We start from the raw sequence: 21692 nt of genomic DNA, 5'->3' as shown, positions 1-21692 counted from the left end.
GAGTGTTTTGAGACTCAGAGGACAGCTAAGATGCTCATTTATTCGACGTTTTTCCAAAAAAAAAAAAAAAAAAAAAACGGACATAAAACTTTACATCTTATTCTCTTCTCCAGAATTAGTCTCAAAGGGTGAAGACATAAAAAGATGCATCTTACTGGGTTTTACAATCAAACACAGTTAAAGAACAAACTTCCAACTACATCTAGCACATAGGTGGGAGGAAACTGCTTTGAACTGGGCTCAGAACTCCTACAAGAGTAAGTCAGCAGCTCCTTTTAGGATGCAGTGAAAGAACAGTTTCAGACTTTGAAAAGTTGTGTAAAATATTCACAGTTTGAGATATAATTTACTGCAGTCGCAATACAAAAGGGTCGGTTGTACTGCAAGCGCCTTACAGCATTCGGCTGATTTTTAAAGTGGCATCAGTTTGGCAAGGATGTCAGTTTAGCTGAGAAAAGCCACGTCTCCTCAAAAAAAAAAAAGCCTTTATGCAATCTTTAATCATTTCTAGCGTCTTCTACAGCCCATAATAGTTAACATTCATTAACTTTAATATATTTCTCCTCTAGTTCACACATTTGCATACCTACATATCAGCACCTGGAAAAAAAGCAATAAAATAGGACAAGATAAAACAATCATCAAAAATGTAAACAATGCCATTTATAAAAACGTCACCTCACACATTCTTCGGAGAATATTATGACATATTTTGAGCTATAAGGTCAGCAGTGCATTTATCGTTCACCAGTAGTACATACAGAATACGGCATGTAGAAATGACTGGCTCCCTCACATGGCAAAAACTGGAAACTACAGGAGCTTAAAGTGCAACAAAAGCTGAGGTTACTGCAGTCCCAATAAAGAAATGTGTTGTTCCACAAGAAACCTTTGGTGAAACTTGACTGCAACTGTAAATAATACGATTATTAATAATAATTTGACAGCAGGCGGCCAAGGACAGCCATCTATTTAAAGGGTTTACACTTGGTGTAAACTTGCAGAGTCTGAATCAAATTATTTCTTTTTTTTTTTTTTTTTTTTAGAAAAGCTCATGCCAGTTAAACTGACATTTGACAGTTTACCGCCTCATTTTCTTCTTCTTGTAGCTACGCGCAGTGGCGTCGACGGTCTTTCCAGTACTTCTACAATGGTTCTTTTCTGGAAGATCTTCATCAGGTTTGGGGTCATGTGGTAGGGCTTGCTCGGCGAGCCGTTGTTCACCTCCAGATCGCACACTACGGCGAGACAACGTTAAAGACATTTGTGATAATGTGACACTTTAAAAATCAAAACCTCTACAAAATGCACATGGTGACACGTCATCCATTTATATTTATTCAAAAAGAAACAATCACATTTTCATCTGATTCATCAAGTTAAAAAAAAAAAGAAAAAAAAAGAAGTCCTGTACAAAACCGAAATACAGATTAACCTCCAGACAGAAGTGTGTATTATACTGAATATTGAAACAGCACAACATCTGAACATCCAATAATAATAATAATACAAATAAAAAGAATACCAAAAATGGCTTTGAAATCCTTTTATAAACTTTATCCCAAAAACTCCTGGTGTTAAGTCTAAAATTACAGAAGGAGGAACAATTTTTTTATTCCTTTTTTTTTTTTTTTTTGACAACTAGGCACATAAACTAGCGGCTGCAATCACATGTCCTTAAGATGCTCAGGCTCTGTCCATATTTTAAGCAAGAACCATAAAATTTATGTTAAAGTCTTAACCTCCCGCAAAGTCTTTGTGTTACAGTACGTACAAGGGGGGGTGGGGGGGTTATTACTGAAATGAAATGATTGTGTGGTGAACTGAAAACAAAAGTTTAGCTGGGTGTAGTGTTCAAATCATATTCGGATTTGCGTTTACAATTATCAAGGATGAAAATCACCAAAAAAAAAACCAAAAAAAAAGTGGGGAAACAACAGCAAAATAATCATGCTGCAGGCAGTAAATAAAACACACGATTCCTTTACTGTAAGGTGAATCAAACAGATCATGATTTCACACCAAAAGACCAAAGTGCGATAAGAAAGTGCCCCAGAAGTCCAACACTGTTCAGGGTGATGCTTTACATCATAGTCCATCAGTGGCATCTGTACAATTTAAGGTCCCCATGTTTGTTTGGGTTTAAAAACAAACAAACAAACAAACAAAAGCAATGTGTCTCCGCTTGTGCATCCATCCTGTATATTGATGTGCATCCTCAAAGTAAGGCAGAGGTCAGCAGAAAATACAGAGAAACATGAAGAAAAGCATAGCAGACAAAAAGGCAAGTATCTGAACTGGCTCATGAGAGGAAGTGAAGCCAAGTGTTTTTTTGTTGTTTTTTTTTTCGGTCCACTGTGCTTTGGGACCTGAACTGTGTACATGTCCTTTCATGTTCAGGTCGTCCCTGCATCCAGTTTAGATGTTTAGCCCTCGAGAACTTGCAGAGCCTCCACACACAAAGCAGATATGGAGAAGTGAGTCAGAATCAAAAGTTCAGAAATAAAAACAAAAAACGGCTGCACATCGCTCAGGAGGAAGCACTCGATTTAGCACGCTCCTCTCCTTTGCGGAGGATCTTGTGCAGGCCTGGAGATACGAAGTAGGGCCTGGAAGAAGAGCCATCATTCCTCTCCAGGTCCTCACCTGAGACCGTGTCGCAGCACAGAAGGAAAACAGCAGAGGCAGGTGAGCGGTGCAAGAGAGACGGAAGGAGAAAGAAAGGTAAAGGCTTAGCGGAGAAAGTAAATAAAAGCAGAATAGGAAACTGTGGAAAACTAGGAATGCCTTTTAGTTGTTTAGAGGTAGCTTTGCAGAACTCCCGCATCCCCACCCTTTATCTACAACTGATGCTCTTAGAAGTTTATAAAAATACTGCATACTTACAAAAGCATAGGAACAGCGTGTCCACACACATGGCATAAACATTAAAAAAGCCACTTGTGATCATGAACGACCCAATTATCAGCGTCTGGAAAAAATAAATAAATCAAAAGATGTTTAGTCTGCATATCATTTTGTTTTTATGCAACAAACATAATGGGTCAGAATGGGGCCTTCGTTGATTATTGAGTTCCTGACTAAATTCAGCTCTCCATGTCAGTTGTTGTTACATCAGACACACTACTATGTATTGTGCAGCCAATTATTTAAATCACAAGTAAACTGTGTTTACAGCTTGCAAAACTGTCATAGGTTATGTACAATATTTTGATTACATAATTTGTTTATATTATATAAGAGAGTTTTTATATACTTTACAATGATTTGCTAAGAGGGACTGTACTGGTTACTTCGACTTCCTGTGTGTCCACGTGATGTTACCCAATGTTTGAATTACAGTTTGGTTTTTTTTCCAGCTTTTTTTCTGTATAATACATTACAAGCCAAATTGACTAACTAATAAAACAGAGACTAAAAATTCTAGCCTTAGCCTAACTCTTCAACAAACTGTAAACACAAACAGAAGGAGCAAGACGGTAGTTTACTGAAAACTGTCTCTACGAATAGAGTCAATTCTACAGTTAGATAACATCTAAACAACAAATAAAGAAGTTACGGATGTTTCGGGTTGATGTGCTGTCAGGACCTTACAGCAGCCGATGGCGTATCGGAGCAACATATTAACACTGCCCTGCAGAAACTTTTGTTGGGGTATAATATCCGTCTACTTTAAGAAAACTACATTCAGCAGCGCACCCTAACGCTAATGAAATGACCTGTACTTGTTTAGGGTCTTATCAAGTCCAAAGGACCCCAAAGCACTTCACACTACATTCAGTCATCCCAGAATTCATACGCACATGCATTTGCTGAATGAAATGTAATGTGTTATTTTAAAGTTCAGCTAATATTTATGCAAATAATTTCCTTTGCCAAGTTAAAATGTGAAAAATGTCTCATTCTAAGCCAATAGCTTTAATCAGTAGTTAAACTGCATTCATTTGCATTACAATGACATTTCAACTTCTTACCAGAAGGGGGACCCAATTGAAGTTTAGTTGAGGTACCATATCTTGAACAATCGGTATTCTTTTGGAGAAGAAGAGAAATGCAAGGACCCCTGAAAAAACAAACATGTAAATTTGTCCAAGTGTATGTCATGTTTTATTTCTAAATGACAAAGTCTACAGAATGTGTTCAAAAGATACAGGCGTAATAACACTAGTTGATTTGTACGTCCAGAACCCAAAGTTTTTTCCTCTCTTCTTTGCAGCTCAATGAGATAAGACAGAAAGCGACTGCCAACAACAACTTTTAAGTTTTACTACAGGTTCCCAGTTGAATTTAGCTGTGAACTTCTGCCTCTGTCTTGATTAAGACTTTTTGCTGTCAGGTTTTCTTTCCTTCAACTCTGACTGGCTTTACTTGTATTTTGCTGAGGAAAATTATCAACACCCTTCACAAGGATGGTAATCCCCCAAAAAGGTCATTGCTGAAGAAGCTGTTTGTTCACACAGTTCTGTATCCAAGCATATTATCAGAAAATTGAGAGGAAAGAAGAAATGTCACAAGAAAAGGTCCACCAGAATAAGGGAGAACCTCCGTCTTAAGATCTTCAAGCAAAATCCAGAATGCCAGAATACAATACAATGCATTTAGGGATATAAGAGACTAAATAAAATAAATTCAAGATGCACATATGCGTTTTACAAGGCATTCTATGTAGAGGTACTTCATCTGGGATAAAATAAATGCGATTTATGTTTGATTAAAAGTATCAAACTGAGCTGGATAAAATTACCCTTAAAGTGAAACAATGTCTTTAAAAGAACAAAGGCAGAACATGAATTTGAAGCAGATTTTGAAAATGCTACTATTTACAGAAGTCAAATGAAAGGAAAACTTACCAATTCCTCCTGAAATGACCAGTTTTCCTATGAACAGCAGAAAGGTGATGAGGTTATCTAAGACAACCACCCTTCAGAAGAAAAGTAAGAACAAAGATATCAAAGCGATGGAGAGGACTTTTCAAAACAGATTTGCTACTCTAAGCACCATTACATCAGTGAGGATGAAAATAACTGCAAAAGTTGAGCAATCTCTTGAATATGTAACTGGTGTCTTTGCATTATCGTTAAACCAATATAGTTTCCAATAAGTTTTTTTTTTTTTTAAACTTAGTTGCCTGAAAAGAAAAAAAAAGATCCAACTTAAACCTACAATCACAAACAAAAGTATATTTCATTGTAATGTTATGTGAAAGACCAACACAAAGTGGTAAACAATTGTGGCATAGAGAGAAAACTATACACGATTCAAAACAGTTTTTTTGTTTTTACAAAGAAAAAACTGAAAAGTGCGGTGTGCAAAAGTGTTTTACAAGCCACTTGTATTTTGTTGACGAGTAGAATGGCTTTTAGAGAGCTGGAGCAAATAGAAAGCTACGCAGGTACACACCGCAAAATATTCCTCATCAAGAGATCAAAAGCGTCCCTGGAAGATTTGCAAAAGCTGTGCCCGTATATTGCTATCTGTTGGTGACAAAGTTTGGACATAGTTAGGCACAAGGGTGCAAGCGTGGTCAAACAGCAGCTATAAACCAAATGAACTCATGCAAAATGACCTACCATAATGTATGCATTTGTGTTAAGAAACTTGATGAACCTTTCCAGGCACCAGAAGCAGCACTTGAGGCAGTGAAGCAGGAACCGACTCATACAACTTTGAGAACCTGGGAAGCCAACATCATCACTTTATTTGAAATAACTGTTCATTTTGTTCAGAGTAAGAATGCCAGTCATTTAAAGAGTTCAAACTTGCGTTTCAATTTGAGATGAAGGTTCTCGAGAACAATTCGGATCATCTGCACCATAGCAAGGAGTAGAGAGCCAAAGGCTAGAGAACCCGTGTGGTAACTGTGCAGAAAGAAAACAAACAAACAAACAAAAAAAAAACCATTTAGCTGTGATTAATTTTAACACTGGATCAGAAATGATCAAAACCAAGCAGTTTCTCATGAGACGACTCATCTCGTTCTATGTTTTACTGACATAAAATACTAGGATTTCGTAAGCAGCAGAACTCCTAAACCACTAATCTTTTCCCCACTTTTGAGATTTTTATTTTACCATTTGCAACTCTTCACCCCATATAAATATAGATTTATACACAATGTTATTAGCTTACTTTAAAGTGCGTCTGAGACCTACCGCATGGCTCGGCTGAACGAAGCGTAAACAGGGCAGGTGGGGATGTCTTTCGGCTTCCTCTTGGCCCAGTAGTAGGAGGCAAATGCCCCTGCCAGAGTGCACTTTCCCAAGGCCAGGACAAAGTTGACCAGCCAGAGGAACACAAACAGGTTACAAACATGGAGGAGGACGATGTAGTTGTGGTATACAGTCTCTCCACCGTAGAATGCGAACATGCACTGTGCTCCAGGGCACTCTTTGGCTATGTTGGTCTGATTGAAGGTCTAAAACATAGAAACAGATGAGAATTTGGTATTTAGTGAGATGCTCAGGACATGACTTGCAAATAGCATCAGTGTGCATCTGAAGTAATCACATATTTACCAAACACTGTCTGACCAAGTTGCGTAGGAATCCTTCCAAATAAAAACTAATGCACGGTAGAAACCTATTGACGCACAAACAATTCATTTCTCACACTGCTAATGTGATGTGGTATGAGTGTGTGGGTCTAACCTTTGGACTGCACGTGAGGTTTCTGTGAATGCACTTATCATCAGGGGATGTCACCTTGTAGATGGCGTTACCTGAAGAGGCCAAGAAGCTGAGGGATCACCAGATAAGGCAGCAAACCCAATAACTCTCAACTAAATTATAACTACCACACAAAGCTAAATAACAGGGGCATCTGAAAATTTTTGAATATATCTGACAAGTTAATTAATTTCACATGTATATGTATATAACATGCAAAAATAAAGGATACACTGCTGTGACAGCAGAGTAGGCTATACAGATGGCCAGAAGAAAAAAGGTGACGATCGGGTAGAAGAGAGTACATATGATGTAAAAGATGGCCCTAGAAACAAGATCAAACATTGTATGAAAAAAGGTGAACATATACAGCTTTACTGGTTAAAGCTTATAGTCACACTCACCTGCTTCCTTCCTTCATTAGTGCAAAAGCGATGCTTAGATTCTTTCTCAGAAAAATCAGCATAAGAACGATGACGACCACAATCAAAATAAGCACGATCACTAAAACACAAACGACAAAACAGACACTTTCATCTGGTCTCTGTTACCAACTTTGGTGCTAACGCATGCGCCGCCAAGTATGGGAGTTGTTTTGCAACATACTCAAAACGAGCCACGTCTGGCTCATCTCAAGGTAAATGCTGAGATCTGTCTGGAAGCCAATATCAGAGATGGCGACGTTTGTATCTGGTTTATCCAACAGAAGAACATACTCTTTGTAACACCGCCAGCCACCTGAAAATTAAAAAACAAAAAACAAAGCCATCGTAAGACCGTTTATCATAAGACCAGAACTAGAAGTAAAACTGTTTAAGATGCGTTCGAGTTGTGCACGCTCACCATAGCCGGCTGCAATGATGATACCACAAATCATGAGCCACAGTATCACACAAGCAATGTAGCGCATCAGAAGGATGAAGCTCAGACTGAACACCATGGTCATTCCCAGGCCTCTGTGGCAACACAGAGACAGGATGGCATGAGAAAAAGCAAACACTACGCCAGAGGCTGCCAGTCATCTGTGGCAGCCTTTTCAGATGGGATTACATCTTCGCCTGTCCAAAGCACAGTACACGCATATGTCACTGTGTACAGATAGGTCACTGTGTATAGCAGAATATGTCCAAATATTTGACAAGTGAACAGTACAAACTTTTCTTTTTTAAAGAATTTACAAGAAACTGTCACATAAAACACACTACTGTACTTACATTAATATCCACACCCAGGAATTTGCATAATCCTCCAAGATCTTTATGCCAATTTCTTTGGCATTCAGCAGCCTGGCTATTCCCCTGTTATAAAGTAACAATGTTTGAAAGAGAGAGAAAGAGGAGACAATAACACATTTGAAGACCAGGTTTGCAACCTATGTATTACTAGTTTGCTAGTGTTTGTTGTATGTAATTCAACTATGTAGCTTTAGGGATTGTGTTTTTCATCAGGAGAAGTTTACATACACATACCCACTCATACTACCTTGACTTTAGCCTATTTGGAAAAGGCCAACAAAACAATTGAAAGGCCAGTTAAAATAACTGTTCACAAGTATTAACACCACAGAAAGACACAGCCATAGTCAAGAAGAAGAATTGTCTCCCACAGATGTCATATATTTTGATGGAAAATGTGCAGCATACTCCCAAAATGGAAACAATCGTCCATGTGAAAACTAAATACTGGGAAAATGTATGAAAACTTTTGTTTTGGAAAAATGAAAAAAATCTTTTAAAATTATTATAAATGTTATGTCATTTTTATAGCGCTTGTACTGTGCATATCTGGTTTCAGATGTTTGTGATATCACTTACTTAGATTTCAGTGAAGAATGAAGTAACTTTTTGAATTAAAATCCCATGTTATATAATAACATCAAAAGCAAACACATAGTATGAAGATTTTTAAATGTTGAAGAGTTGCAAAGAATGACCAGCAGGCGGCACTGCACCCTTTCCCATGATTTAAAAAGTATAGCCCGGGGTATGAAAATAACAACAAAAAAAAACACTTCAGAAAAATAATAATTTTTATTTTTAACTTAATGACCAAGCAGTGTGTGATGGAGAGTAATCAGAGTGTGTTCACAAACACAGAGGGGTAGTCAATGTAAGTTACTTTGTGTTGCAGACTCAAACCTATAAAACCGCTCAACATTTAGCAAATGTTATGAATAAAAGTGAAATTTAACCTTAAACTATAACCTAGTTTTCTGAAAGACAAAGGCAAAGATTCAAGCTGGTGGGAAGCAAGTCTTACATTGCAGCATCTCTGAGATCGCTGACACTCCACGTGTTGTTGTGATGGTCTCTGAAGGTGGTCTGATTTGCAACAGTTAATAATCCCTCCTTTGATGTGAACTCAGGAAAGCACCGCTGTAGTACTGAAGGACATTTGGAAAGGAAACGTTAGACGTTTGTATTTGCTGTTATGCCCAAAACTTGTCATATTCCTGTGAAGATCTAGTTTTAGAATTATTTTCATTCAATCAAGAAGTTTATTTTTTAGTAGAAAATAACAAGAATATCCCAGAAGGCAATAGAACAACATAAAAAGAAAAAGCAAAATGTTACATGTTTTGCAGAAAATGATTCTCAGATGAGATTTCACCTGCTTGGTTCTGCCTATTTTGAGCTCCTTTGAGAATGAGTTGTTTTAGAGCTACACCGCTGTTATGCAAATAGCATGGTGATGACCAAGCCAACAACTCTGTGCTGACGTGAAAATGGGTGCAAAAAGACATACAATTGTACAACCGTACATCTTTGACCCCAAGTCCAGCTGCTTGCTGAATCCAGGCCTTCAAGGATACAGCAAGCAGCTTCTGAGAGGTAATCATGTTTAATTTGCATATTTGCAATGAACAGTATAAACAAAACTTTCTTTCGGTCAAAGTCTGTCGGCTGGTCTTGCCGTGTACTGTCAGTAGTTTTCAAAAAAAGTCTGTTGTGAAGTGATTCAGACAAACCGAAACTGGATGCGATCATTCTCCACATCGCGATTTATTCGTGAAATGCGTTTCCACCTCGCTTTTAGAGAACAAACTTTTTTCAGAAAATGCAAAGATCACCTGAGGCGAGTGTAAGACCTATTAAGAAACAGAGATTGTTACTTTGAATTTTGCCGTTTCCGTCAAGCTTTTCTAGTGTGATACTTCAAATTGTGCATAAAAGTTAACAGAAATATAAAAATAAAATGAAGCCATGCAGCTCTGTTCTCCGTAACTGCAGTCAGCAACAAAACACTTTTCATCCATCCATTATTTTGGGGTTGCTTTAGGTGAGGGGAAGTGTCCGCCCATTGTGGTTTTTCAAAACGACTTGTTAAAAAAGAGAAATATGTGTAATATGTCCCCTCTAATAATAATTCTAGTCAGAAAAAAAGGTGTTAGTGACATTAAAATTGAATTTTAAGTCTAAATTTGAAAAGGGTATAATAACTTTTGACTTAGCCATTATTTGGCAGACAAGTACTTAATTTTTCCACTTACTTGGTTTGCTTGGCACAAGCATTAGAGGGCAATCTTCATCTCGAATGACCTCTGCAACTGACTGAAAGAGTAACAGACGAGACACGGTTTTATACAACTCAAAATACGTAACAGTCATCGACCAATCGGTTGTTTAAAAGAGAGATTTAAGTACAATAATTGCTACTATAATTTTCAAGGGCTCATTGTTAAAATCTCTTTGGATGCTGCATAGAAACTTTCAACACTAAAAAGGCCAACAGGTTTTGCCATCATAATTTATCCTGAATGAAACCTGAAGTTCAGTTCTGTCAGAATTGAACAATATACACACTTGAAATGGTTTGGGAAGGAAAATGATGATTCAGTTCCAAACAGTATGAGTGCGGTGTCTTTTGCTCCCACACAACACCTTACACAGCGTCATGCTAACGTCATTAGCACTGAGCTGCTGTCAGTCGAGAGAACACAGCTGAGGTGAGCATGAGTAAAGGTCGATTCTTTTCCGCTTGTCTATCAAAGCCATGTACATTAAGCTATTTAGTAAATAACTGCAGACATGGATCTTTATCAACCTAAATTATATTAAAAAATATTAATGTTTTTACGCTAAAAAAGGCCTACAGAAAGAGACTTTGGGTGGAAAGTAAATTGTTTGGTTTCAACTATAAATCAGTTTGTGGGAAGAGTATAACAAACATCCGTCACCATTTCCTACCTTACTTCCAAACTCAAAGCCAGGCTTGCAGAATTGCCTGTAATATTCCCAGCTGTTGTCAGCTGAAACGTTCGATAGCGTGGCAAATCTGTCAGGGCACTTGGAGACACAGAGCTGAGGGAGAAAACACATCTCTTGAGGATAAACTTCACCAGTTTTGAAGGAAAGATTGAGAAAAATGCTTTGTTTTTTGTACAATGCTCTACCGGACAGGGCTGTCTTCAGTCTCGTACCTGAGTTGTAGGGCACTGGAGGTTAATTAAAACTGCAGGACTGGCACATTTCAGCATGTTGAAGTAGAATAATATGTTTTTATTTCTACAAACAAAGAAGACACAACAGACAAAGAGGGGCTTTAGATTAGAGAGATCTAAAATTTTATTGCAGAGACAATTTATGAGCAAGTCTTTAGCACACACACACAGAAAAACAAACATGCTGTGCTCTGTGAATTAAGACTTGTCAGGATTAATCACAAATCATCTCTTGTGTACTGATGCTGTAGACAAAGCCTATTTAGAGCGTAAAGATAACAATGGGAAAGCTGACAGACAACATGAACATCATAATTATTTCACTGTAATGTCAGTTTTTGAAGGCAAATGTATTGTAACTCACGAATTCGAGGTGTCCTTCTGGCCACAAAACTGACCCTGGCTGTCAGTTGGAGAGATGATTTTCCTGGGGTCTCCGTGGAACCAGGCTAGGAAAAAAACAAATAAAATAAAAAAAACTGCTTTTCATTTGAAATGCCACTGGTAAGATCACTACCTGCCTTTTCGGAAGCTAGAAAGCAACAAATTGCATGACAGTTAAAAAAGGTTAAAGTAAGTCCTACACAGTGGCTGACATTATTGTTAGGGACTGTTGTCATATTATATAATCTAAACCAGGGGTGTCAAACTCGTTTTCATTTTGGATCATATCAAAAATCTGAATGTTCTTAGATGGGTTGTGCCAAAATGTATTCATTTTACTAAGATATGAATAAATAGCAATTTCAGCATTCTGTAAGCATTAAAATTGAATAATATTGAACATCTTTTCAAACTTGTCAGTCCATCCAGGATTTTGTGATTGTTTTTGTGTGTGTGTGTGTGTGTGGGGGGAGGGGTGGGGGGGGGGGTGGCAATCAAAATCACAGAATTTGTGGTGGTAATTAAGAAATATTCGGAAGGAATTTATACGATATTTGCACTAATGTGTGATGTTAAATGGACATTTTTATTATTCACTGTATCATTCACAGACTATCACTTGACATCAAATGAAGTTGAGGCAGCAGTCAGTTAAGCCCAATGGTTTTTGGCCAATTTTGAGAAAAATTGTCAGTAAAATCAGAAAAATATGGGGATCTGTCAATGATTTTTTTGTGTGCGTGAATTTTGCGGATTTGTGAAAAACTGGAGAGAGTTATTGTTGCAATTTGGAGTTTAGAGGGCCACATAAAAAGCTAAGGCAGGGCCAAATTTGGACCCTGGGCCTCGAGTTTGACACATGTGATGTAAACTATTAATTAGACTTTTAAACCTTGTCCAAAGTGGAATCAACATATGAACACACAACTTTAATGATTTACAAACAAAAATTAGGAGCACAGTTTCTATCATGGATTTTCCCTACATCTCCTCCCTGTCTGCCCTGGACAAACTAAATACTAAATCAGTTTGTGTGTGTTTTGATAAGGCTCATTTGATGCATTAAAATAAATTTTGCTAAATAATTTTTTAACTGTGCTTTAAGTGCACATTTCTGTGTAAAAGTTATTTTATTGGTCTAATGTGATGATTTTATTTTAAATGTGCTTTCCCTAGCTCAAGGCAGAAAATTATCATAATTAGCAGAAATAGAGAGATTAAAGCATCAGTCTTTAGAATGTATTTCACTTAGCCAATTTAGTTGCTGAAATAAATTAACTTTTAAATAACATTTTATTTTTTCTGAATAAGTCTGTACATTCAAGAAAAATGCTAGATTGGTAGATGATGCAAACATTTGGGCAATCTTGTCACGATGACAAGGAAGAATGCTTGGATTAATCAAGGTCATATTTTGAAGTATAATAACAGTACCTCCCATCAAAACACTTTTCATTAAAGGTCAAAAGGGTACAGATTAAAAGAGTATAAGTCTGACAAATCAGAAAGAAAATTTACCACACAGTCTCTGTTAAAGAAATAAAATATATATTTTTTAAACAAATAATTAAATACTTGACTGAAACAACACACTATTATTTTGTGATATTTTTTTTTCAAGGTAAAGACATGACCAGAACATAGCGCATTCTTTGAGTGAAGATGTTTTATTTAAATTTGCTACACTCCAAACAACCAGATATTTGGGTTATTAACAAGCTTATTAATTCAGGGCTTTTGTGATGTAATCACCGGCAACGTAGGAAACTCACCGACAGTACCCAGGGCGATGTAGCCCAGGATAACAATGAGAAAGATAATGCAGCAAACCACATCAGTGCACTTCCTGTAAATTAGAACACAAGGATAAATAACAGAGAGGGACATAAAAACCCGAAACAGGGAGTTTAGTTTTACAGTGAACCGACAATTTGCTGTTATTTTTGAAGAGCGAAAGAAAACCAAATTACGCACCCCTGGATTTATTGATAATAACTGTGTTACACAGTAGTAGGTTTATGGCAGGTGAATTACAGCTCTACAAAATATATGATGTACACATTTTGGAGGGAGGATTATCTCTGTACTTCATTTTCAAAAGAACTGCTGTAGTTCTCAACCAACTTCCTGATGAGAATCCAATTCCCCAAAGGGTTAACTGTCCCACCGGCACAGACACAGATATTTGAAGATTTTCTCTCTTCACAGCAGTCTGCCAAAAATAAAATATATATAAAACAAAAAAAAAAAGAGATAAAAAGAAATGCATCCTCTCCAAGTCTTTTTTCACTCTTTTATAGGCTTACTGCATAACAAGCCGTCTTACCCTCCCTCCTGCACAGTGAGGGGCTGTGCAGCTAGCTCATTTTAAAACCATTCAGATGCTTGGAAGGAGTACACCCATCCACAAATGAAGAAAAGTCCAGCCCACTGTGTCAAGTGGCACCATTCAAGCGAAGGACAATTCAAAACCTTCCCATGGTGCCGTCTGCTTGGGAAATTGACTTGAGGCTCTCATCCCCTCCGCTTTTCAAAGCCAAGGTCAATAGGAGGCCTAAGCTGAAAGATGTAACAGTACTTCCTTTGAGTCTCTCTTTGGGCAATGAATTGTCCTTATTTTTTTTTTCTGCAGGAGGACTACATCGCTGCACACAGACTCTATTGCACCTCACAATGAATTAGCAGAGATAACAGCAGTGGAGAAACCCGACTGGAGAAGAATAAAAGCTGAAATAAGCACAGACATTCATAACAATATGAGTAAAATACTGCTAATTGTATACTTACTTTAACTTTATAGATCAACGGTCTGACTTTGTTTACATGTGCTTTTGGATGTAATAAATTATATTTATGGTCCAAAAAAAGTAAATATAAAGATTTTTAAAATCCTTGATCTTAAAGGAAGAATATTATTTAATACCTAAACATATAACTGTGTATGTGCCTGTAATACTATAATATGGTCAAGCATATTATTTTCCAACATGACATTTGTTTTTGAATCCCCTCTTCATGTTATAGCTGAAATGGGACAGCGGACATTATGATTACATGAAATTCAAGAGGGTTTTTGAATTTTTACAACATTTTGACATCCAGTTACACTATTAGTTGTTTTTTTATCTTGTGACATCAACCATTTTATCTAGGCATAAAAGAAAAAAAAAATGGTGTCAAAATTGGTCGCTGCTATGCATGTTTATGTCAGCAACAGACACAGAATATAAGGTTTATAATGACAATATGCGTCTCTATCACTAAAGTTTTAAGATTCTGGGTCTTAAAAAGAAAGTAGTAAAGCAAAGTGTCACTCGTTTCATTCTTTTTTTCAAAAAAATAAATGTCTGGGTTCCTATGGAAAGTATAGCATTCCTAATTTTAAAATCCATCTCCATCCTGGATGGTAAATAGCTAAGATATCACTCTTAAACATCAGAGGTAAATTACAGCGAGAATATCTAAAAGCTAAGCTTCCTCAGGTGAAAGTGCCTCTCCTGTTTTTTTGTTTTTTAATCAAGGTTTCCATGAATTTCTTGTCTGTTTCATCTCCATGTTTAGACAAGACTGCATTTTTTAAGTAAAAAAAGCAAGCACAGCACTAGAGTGTTAAAACAAAGTCACCTTTGAAGCAAATAAAGGTCAGTGTGCTGGAGGAAAGCTGATAAAAAGAGGAGAGTGAAACAGTCCTGCTTTGCTCTGTTATATCTCAAGTAGATTCCAACATGGCTGCACTCCCAAACTTCAGATCTGCTCAGATGTCACTTGCACAGAGATCAACAAAAGCTTTCTCCTACTTCCTGTTGGCAGGAATTCTGCTTGAAAACTAAAAACGACAAAAGCAAACAAACAAAAAACAAAAACAAAAACAAAAAAAAACAACAAAATGTATAAATACTTTAAGCATCGCGAGTGAAGTGGCAAACTTTGGAGTGTGCATTGTGTGTGAAGGGCTGGTTATCTGCGGAAGCCAAAGTGACACAGATGGCAGGTTTTTAACAGGATAGTGGGGAGCCATTGTGGCGGGAATCTGCCAGATTGTCCCAGTTTTGTCAAAATCATTGGGGGAAAAAAAAAAAAAAAAGGAGAGATTTGCTCAAATAAGGGATATTTTACATGCTTAAAAAAATCCATGAGTGGCAGCTGTTCAGGGCAGCTGTATCAACAAATACAACACTCTGAATGAAGAAAAACAGTGATGAAAAAGACAGTTTGATTTATGTTTAAAATCTACATTTAGACTCAGTGACACACAGAATAGGGCACTGTTCACTGTTGTATCGTTTTGATTTTATATGTTTAAAATGATAAACATTTACAACATCTAACCTATAAATGACCTATAGTAACTGCGTAAGTTACCATATTCAGTCTGGCTGAAAGAAAAAAAAGAAAGAAAAACAACCGCCGAGTTACTCTTCTCCCTGCTCTCATTAAGAAAAGCCTGTGGGTCAGAACAACATCAAAGTGTGCTCTGCTCCTCTAAAAAGCAGCCACATCGCAGTAATGTGTAATGCGGAGGGTTGGATTCAGAGAAACAACAGGACTGGAAAATGCCTGCACAGCAACCTGCCAAACTGGCACTAAGGATAAAAGATAAGATTGGTCAAAGGAGAAAATTGGTCAGGTAAGAAAAGGAAAAGACTAACTCATAAAGAAAAGTGGAGAATGAAAACCTCAAAGACTATTGCAAAGTGTACTTTATTCAAATAAAATTAAAAGAAATCAAACCACTATTAAATGTAAAATTCATTTCAAGACTTTATTTACCCCTACTATAAATAACTGAATGTTCTTTACGCTCCTCTAAGTGGGCCTATGTTTATTTTTTGATGTTTAAAGCTGTTTATGTTTAAAACAATTATAAAAAAAATATATATATTGTTTTTACATATTTGTTGAAACTGTCACTATGTTGTTACGCCCATAATTCCCTGTGGTTGTATGACCAGAGTAGTCATCATTATCATTATTGTTGCATGAAGAATAATCCATGTATCCCATACACATTGTGACAGAAGTATGCGCCAAAATTATTGCACAACAGGGACAATCAATACTCAAGTAGGGTTCAGACGCAGGTGGGTCAAGTCGTCTAAATTACAAAAAAAAAAAAAAAAGTTTTTCTTATTTTGCAATAAAGTGCAACGGAAAAACATGTTTATGATAGAAATGCTATCCAGTGAGTATTAATATTTTGCAGAATGTGCACATGTTGAAAGTCAATTTAGGTAAAGATTAGTATCTACCTGTTCTGAACAGGCCCTCTGAAGTTTGGGTCAAACTTGATTGGTTCACCTGAAGAGAGAACAGCGACATGGATTAATAAATACAATCACAATTAACCAATATGAAAAATAACAAAGGCCGGAACTCCAAGCCATTGATTTCCATCCATCCATCCATCCATCCATCCATCATTTGAACACCCTTATAGTTGCAGTGTTGTGAGGAGGGGGCTGGTGCCTCCAGCCGTTATTGGGCGAGAAGTGGTGGACGCCTGCACCGAGCCCATTTCAGGGTAACGCAGAGACAGACAGGACAAACAATCATGCGCACACACACACGCACGCACACACACGCACATACACACACCTAAGGAAAATTTAGAGAGCTCAATTAACCTGACAGTCATGTTTTTAGACTTTGGGAGGAAGCTGGAGTACCTGAAGAGAAGCTACTCATGCACAGGGAGAACATGCAAACTGCATTCAAAAAGACCCGAGGCTGGGACATGAATGCAAAACCTTCTTGTTGGAAAGCAACAACAACACTACTAACTCTGCCGCTGTGCTGTTCTAACACATTAATCTTTATTAATTAATTACATCGATTTTAACATTCTGAAAATGTTAACGCAACCCCAGGACATCATCTGCGTGTTACTGACACGCACAAATCTAATGTAAAAGCGACATCCGCAAACAACAGAGTTGGACGACAAAGACGTTTCCCTTGGGCCCGTGGGGGTTAACTTTTCCTTCAAAAATCAATCTGATGGGAAGCTGGAAAAACATCTCATTACTGTGTATGAGCAGCAGTCAACTTCCAAAGGACTCTTAAGTTCTCTAACGTGTGCACTTTCAAATGCAAAAGAGCACATGTACTTGCATTTAATCACTGCTTCTTTAGTACCAAAACAGTCTCAACTGCAGTTGACAGAACATATGACGTGTTTCTGATGCCTCATGAATCATTGCTCATGGGGTGTGATATTTCTGAGCAGCTGAGGCAGACTTAGGGTCATCATGACTGGGTCTCTCCCATCTGCGCAATTCCCAAACCAGTGTATGTACAAATCAAATTTGATTGGGAAAAAAGAAATCTGAGAAATGCAAAATTCGGTTGTTGGTTCAGACTTCTAAAACGTCTGTATTCTAAATGAATAAAGGAACCTACAATAAAATTACGTTATACATAGAAGCAACCTCAGCTGAATGGATATTACTGGAAGGTTTATTTCAGCAATTCAACTCAAAAGTGAAACATTTATTACACACAGAGACATACTTAAATAATTTATTTCTGTTCATTTTGATTATTTTCATACAGCAAAGAAAGACACAATGCTGTTTCTTAGAAACTGTAAATAATATATAGTTTTTGTTTTCTTAAAGGAACTGCTAAACTAAATTAACTTTTTGCTCATAATGTAATGCTTTTATTAGGACTTGTGATAACATTTATCGATAATTTCCTAAAACCAGCAAAGCCTGACTGTTAGTTATACCTACAAAACTACCAGCTACAATACAGTGAACATTAGCTGTGGCCTTTCAGACACTTTCTATAACCTTTAACTGCACCTAAAGCAGTAACTATGAATAGCAGAAATTTTAAATACACAAGTCAACAGTAAAATAGGGTGTTGCAGCAGGTGTGCGAAAACTCTGCTCAGCAGCTATTTTAAATGTAAGGGGTGCCCTTCAGCTGCACAGTCGGCAACAAAAGAAAAACACATGGCCAAAAATATACTTGCAGCATTGTTCTCTTTTTGCTTCGACTCACTTTAATGAAGCACTTCTTAACGGAGGCATTAAAAGTTGCACATTACTCAGAAAACCTTATTAAAGCACTCCGGGTGATGTAGTGAGTTTCAATTTGTCAGAAAAAATTTGAAATGTGCCCTGTTAAAGGGTGGTATTGTGTATTTACTGTAGCCACATTATATATCAAATTTCCCATCAAACTATTGTGCACCTGTTTTGTGTTTCAATATCATAGAAATATATGCTGCCTTGGGGAATCAGTGCTCCAGCATCACCTTCCTATGGAATTTTAGCAACAGCTAAGCCAGGATGCAAAGGATGTTTTTGACATGCCAGAGAGTCACAATGAAATGTATAGAACCACTGCGACTGAACACAAGTGTGACTCCAAATGTGTCAGTAATGACCCAATAATGACATTGGTTAATGTTATGCTAAGCAAAAGCTTTGTCCGCATTGCTGAATACTCGCTTATCTCACCATGTCAAATACAATATGACCTCCTTTCTAATTAATTCAGCAACTTCATCACTTGAAGGGACTCAGACTGTGTGGGGAACACTCAACTTTCGTCACACAAGTATGGAAAAAAAGAATGAGACGGTGACATCATGGCAAAAGTAATTTATCTTCCCCTGATGGAGTAAAACACTGAGATCACCCCTCATTTCAATATGAATGCTCTATGCAAAACGAGGGTTTCATCAAAGGGACAGACAGACTTCATAGCCCAACTGGATGGAAAAGTTTCACTAAAAAGGACTTACTTTCTTTACTTTAGGCCCACAAAAATGTGATTTTAGACATGCCAACATACATGGCAAGATAGGAAACAGGGGAAAAGCTGCTTCAAACTGAAAGATGTTTTGGTCCAAATATTTATGCTCCTTTGACAAGATGAACTACTGGCTTATTTAAGAATATTCCCGTATTTTAAAGTACTCGCCAACAATCACAATATGTGTCAAAATATACCCCTCCAGAAAAGCAAAGCAAGTATTCTCCCTTACTTCCCATACAGACAAGGTAAAATAGGTCATTTAATAATCTATGTAAATTCAGCACATTGGCTTATTAATAAGAGGAAGTTATCTCTGGACCGTAGACCATGTCCTAATAACTAGTCGTTGACACAGATCCATGACCAGACCATTGCACTGGATTATCCGAAATCACAGATGATTTAAAAAAATAAATAAATAAAATAAATTGCTAGGTTGAGCAAAATGTGCCATTTGCTAGCTGTATACAGATATATTTAAGGTAAATTCAGTCATCTTAGCCATCTGAATATCCATTACAGTCTTCAAACTTCAGGAAATGTGTCAAAAATCTGCCCATATGGTGAGTGGAAGCTGAATCATACTGAGATCAAGGGGAGCCAGTGGTGAGAGGACAGATTGTGGTGCAGAACAGTAAATGTCAGGGGATGCAGTCGTGTCAATGGTGTCCGGACTCCTCAACAGCTTTGAGATACTTAAGCTGCCAAGATAGAATATCCGGTATGAGATATGTATTGCAATAGGTTGCAATACAGAGAAATCATCAAAAGAACAAACTGGGCAAAGCACAGAATAAGAGACTGTTTAGCTCAAGAGGTTCTGCAAAAAAAAATTACAAGTGGGATCTTGAGCAGCAGAAAGTTTTAAAATTTCGCTCACACTCAGTCAAACTATTTTGGATCACTTCACTCCTCATTACTCTAATACAGTCATAATCAGAGGTGCTTATTCAGCTAAAAGCGAAATTTAGCCCTAGCTATGATTCCTGTTCATGACCTTAACTACTTAAGACAAGCCTGATGTACTTTTCTCTGACCCAAAAAATGAACACGAAGGAGGGGCTAAGCACGAGTGGTGAAAATCATCAATGATGCTGGGCCACCAGCAGACACTGCATTAGATGACGGCTGTTTAGACTGCACTGCAGTCTGCCTTTGCAGGGTGGACTGGATGTGTGCTGCTGGTTGTAGTCAGGCAGAATAAGAGTCTGTAGTCAGAACTGTTCGGAAAAAGCCTGGCAGGCATGCAACGCTGTGACAGCTAGTATCGCTGTTAGCAGCACTAACATTTAATCTATCGACAATGTCACTGTGTCCTTTTCTGAATGTAAGCATAAGAATTCATGGTGACAAACAAAAGGCTTCATATAATAAAGCTGTGTAGAGTGAAGAATCAGCACAAGACTATTTTTTTAGCCAAGCATTCCTTAGTATTGTCTTCATTGAATAATACTTTGTAGAAAGGAGAAGTAATTATATTGTGTAACATCCTCATTACCTTTAAAACATAGAAAGGTTACTACTTCAAGTAATCTTCTCTCAAAGAAGATAGAAAGACAGACCATCTTTAAAATTTTTATTTTGTTTATGGCATTCAGACAAACATAAAGCGCCCCATCCATTGACAAGCTCTGCATTTTCTTTATCCACAATCACACTTCCTAGCCTTTCCCAGCTTCATTTTATGTTCTTCATTTTACATTATATATATATATATATATATATATATATATATATATATATATATATATATATATATATAACACCCACAGACGACACGGGCATCAGTGTCCCCTAGGGGTCCACTGTCCAACACAAGCCTCTTTCATACTGTAGTCAGGCAAACAGCTCAAGTAGAGCAGGTTGATAGGTATTTTCCTAGAACCTACATAAAAGAACCACAGACAACGTATATGAATTTATGACTAAACTTCTGCAAGCAAAAGGAGAAGACTCTGTCAACTGCTTCTCAGAGCTGTTCACAGAGCGTTCTGCTTCTCTTTGGATACAGCTTGTCTTTTATTCTCAAACTTCAAAGAGGGAGGATAGGCAAGATAGACAGCAGAGGAAAAACAGCAAAGGTCGTAAAACATTTTACCTAAACAAAGCAAAGGTCGTAAAACAATTTAACATCTGGCCCCTGATCTGAGCCCGGTTCAAATCTCGGTCAAACTGTTTCACATGAAGATAACAGGCAGCTGTGACTTCCAGGTCAGTTCACACATACAGTTTAAACAAGAGAACACTTTAACCTGAATATGAACTAAAGTAACAACAAAATGATAATACCAAAAAATCTCTATCACAGGTGCTCTGCAAAACCTGGGTCAAAAGGGTCATTTGAAAGGGACTGTTTTTTGTTGTTTCTACTCATTACTTTTACATACATTTCCGCAATAACAAAAATGTGAAGAAAAGTTTAATTGAATTTC

General features: G+C 37.3%; 1 protein-coding gene across 2 annotated transcripts in view; it reads right to left on the bottom strand.

The window, feature by feature from the left end:
• The window catches only part of slc44a5b (solute carrier family 44 member 5b), a 40437-nt gene continuing 18745 nt past the window's right edge, over nucleotides 1–21692 (bottom strand). The window contains exons 2-22 of one of the 2 annotated variants that reach the window (XM_008407050.3): nucleotides 16740–16788; nucleotides 13263–13336; nucleotides 11471–11555; nucleotides 11086–11170; nucleotides 10853–10966; nucleotides 10156–10216; nucleotides 8925–9048; nucleotides 7880–7963; nucleotides 7509–7621; nucleotides 7272–7403; nucleotides 7070–7169; nucleotides 6898–6990; nucleotides 6648–6735; nucleotides 6153–6415; nucleotides 5764–5858; nucleotides 5571–5674; nucleotides 5401–5474; nucleotides 4851–4921; nucleotides 3975–4063; nucleotides 2887–2971; nucleotides 1–1238 (exon numbers count right to left, since the gene is read on the bottom strand). In XM_008407050.3, coding sequence (XP_008405272.1) covers nucleotides 1090–1238; nucleotides 2887–2971; nucleotides 3975–4063; nucleotides 4851–4921; nucleotides 5401–5474; nucleotides 5571–5674; nucleotides 5764–5858; nucleotides 6153–6415; nucleotides 6648–6735; nucleotides 6898–6990; nucleotides 7070–7169; nucleotides 7272–7403; nucleotides 7509–7621; nucleotides 7880–7963; nucleotides 8925–9048; nucleotides 10156–10216; nucleotides 10853–10966; nucleotides 11086–11170; nucleotides 11471–11555; nucleotides 13263–13336; nucleotides 16740–16788 — 2132 coding nt within the window. In that variant the 3' untranslated portion in view covers nucleotides 1–1089. Of the gene's footprint in view, nucleotides 1239–1310; nucleotides 2647–2886; nucleotides 2972–3974; nucleotides 4064–4850; nucleotides 4922–5400; nucleotides 5475–5570; nucleotides 5675–5763; nucleotides 5859–6152; nucleotides 6416–6647; nucleotides 6736–6897; nucleotides 6991–7069; nucleotides 7170–7271; nucleotides 7404–7508; nucleotides 7622–7879; nucleotides 7964–8924; nucleotides 9049–10155; nucleotides 10217–10852; nucleotides 10967–11085; nucleotides 11171–11470; nucleotides 11556–13262; nucleotides 13337–16739; nucleotides 16789–21692 lie in introns of those variants that run through there. The other variant, XM_008407051.3, reaches the window with a different exon arrangement.

Source organism: Poecilia reticulata, chromosome 4, assembly GCF_904066995.2.
Source record: "Poecilia reticulata chromosome 4, P_reticulata-male-v2, whole genome shotgun sequence".
Classification (NCBI taxonomy): Eukaryota; Metazoa; Chordata; class Actinopteri; order Cyprinodontiformes; family Poeciliidae; genus Poecilia; species Poecilia reticulata.
Note: the sequence above shows the minus strand (reverse complement) of the source record. Positions and strands in the feature narration are given on the sequence as shown.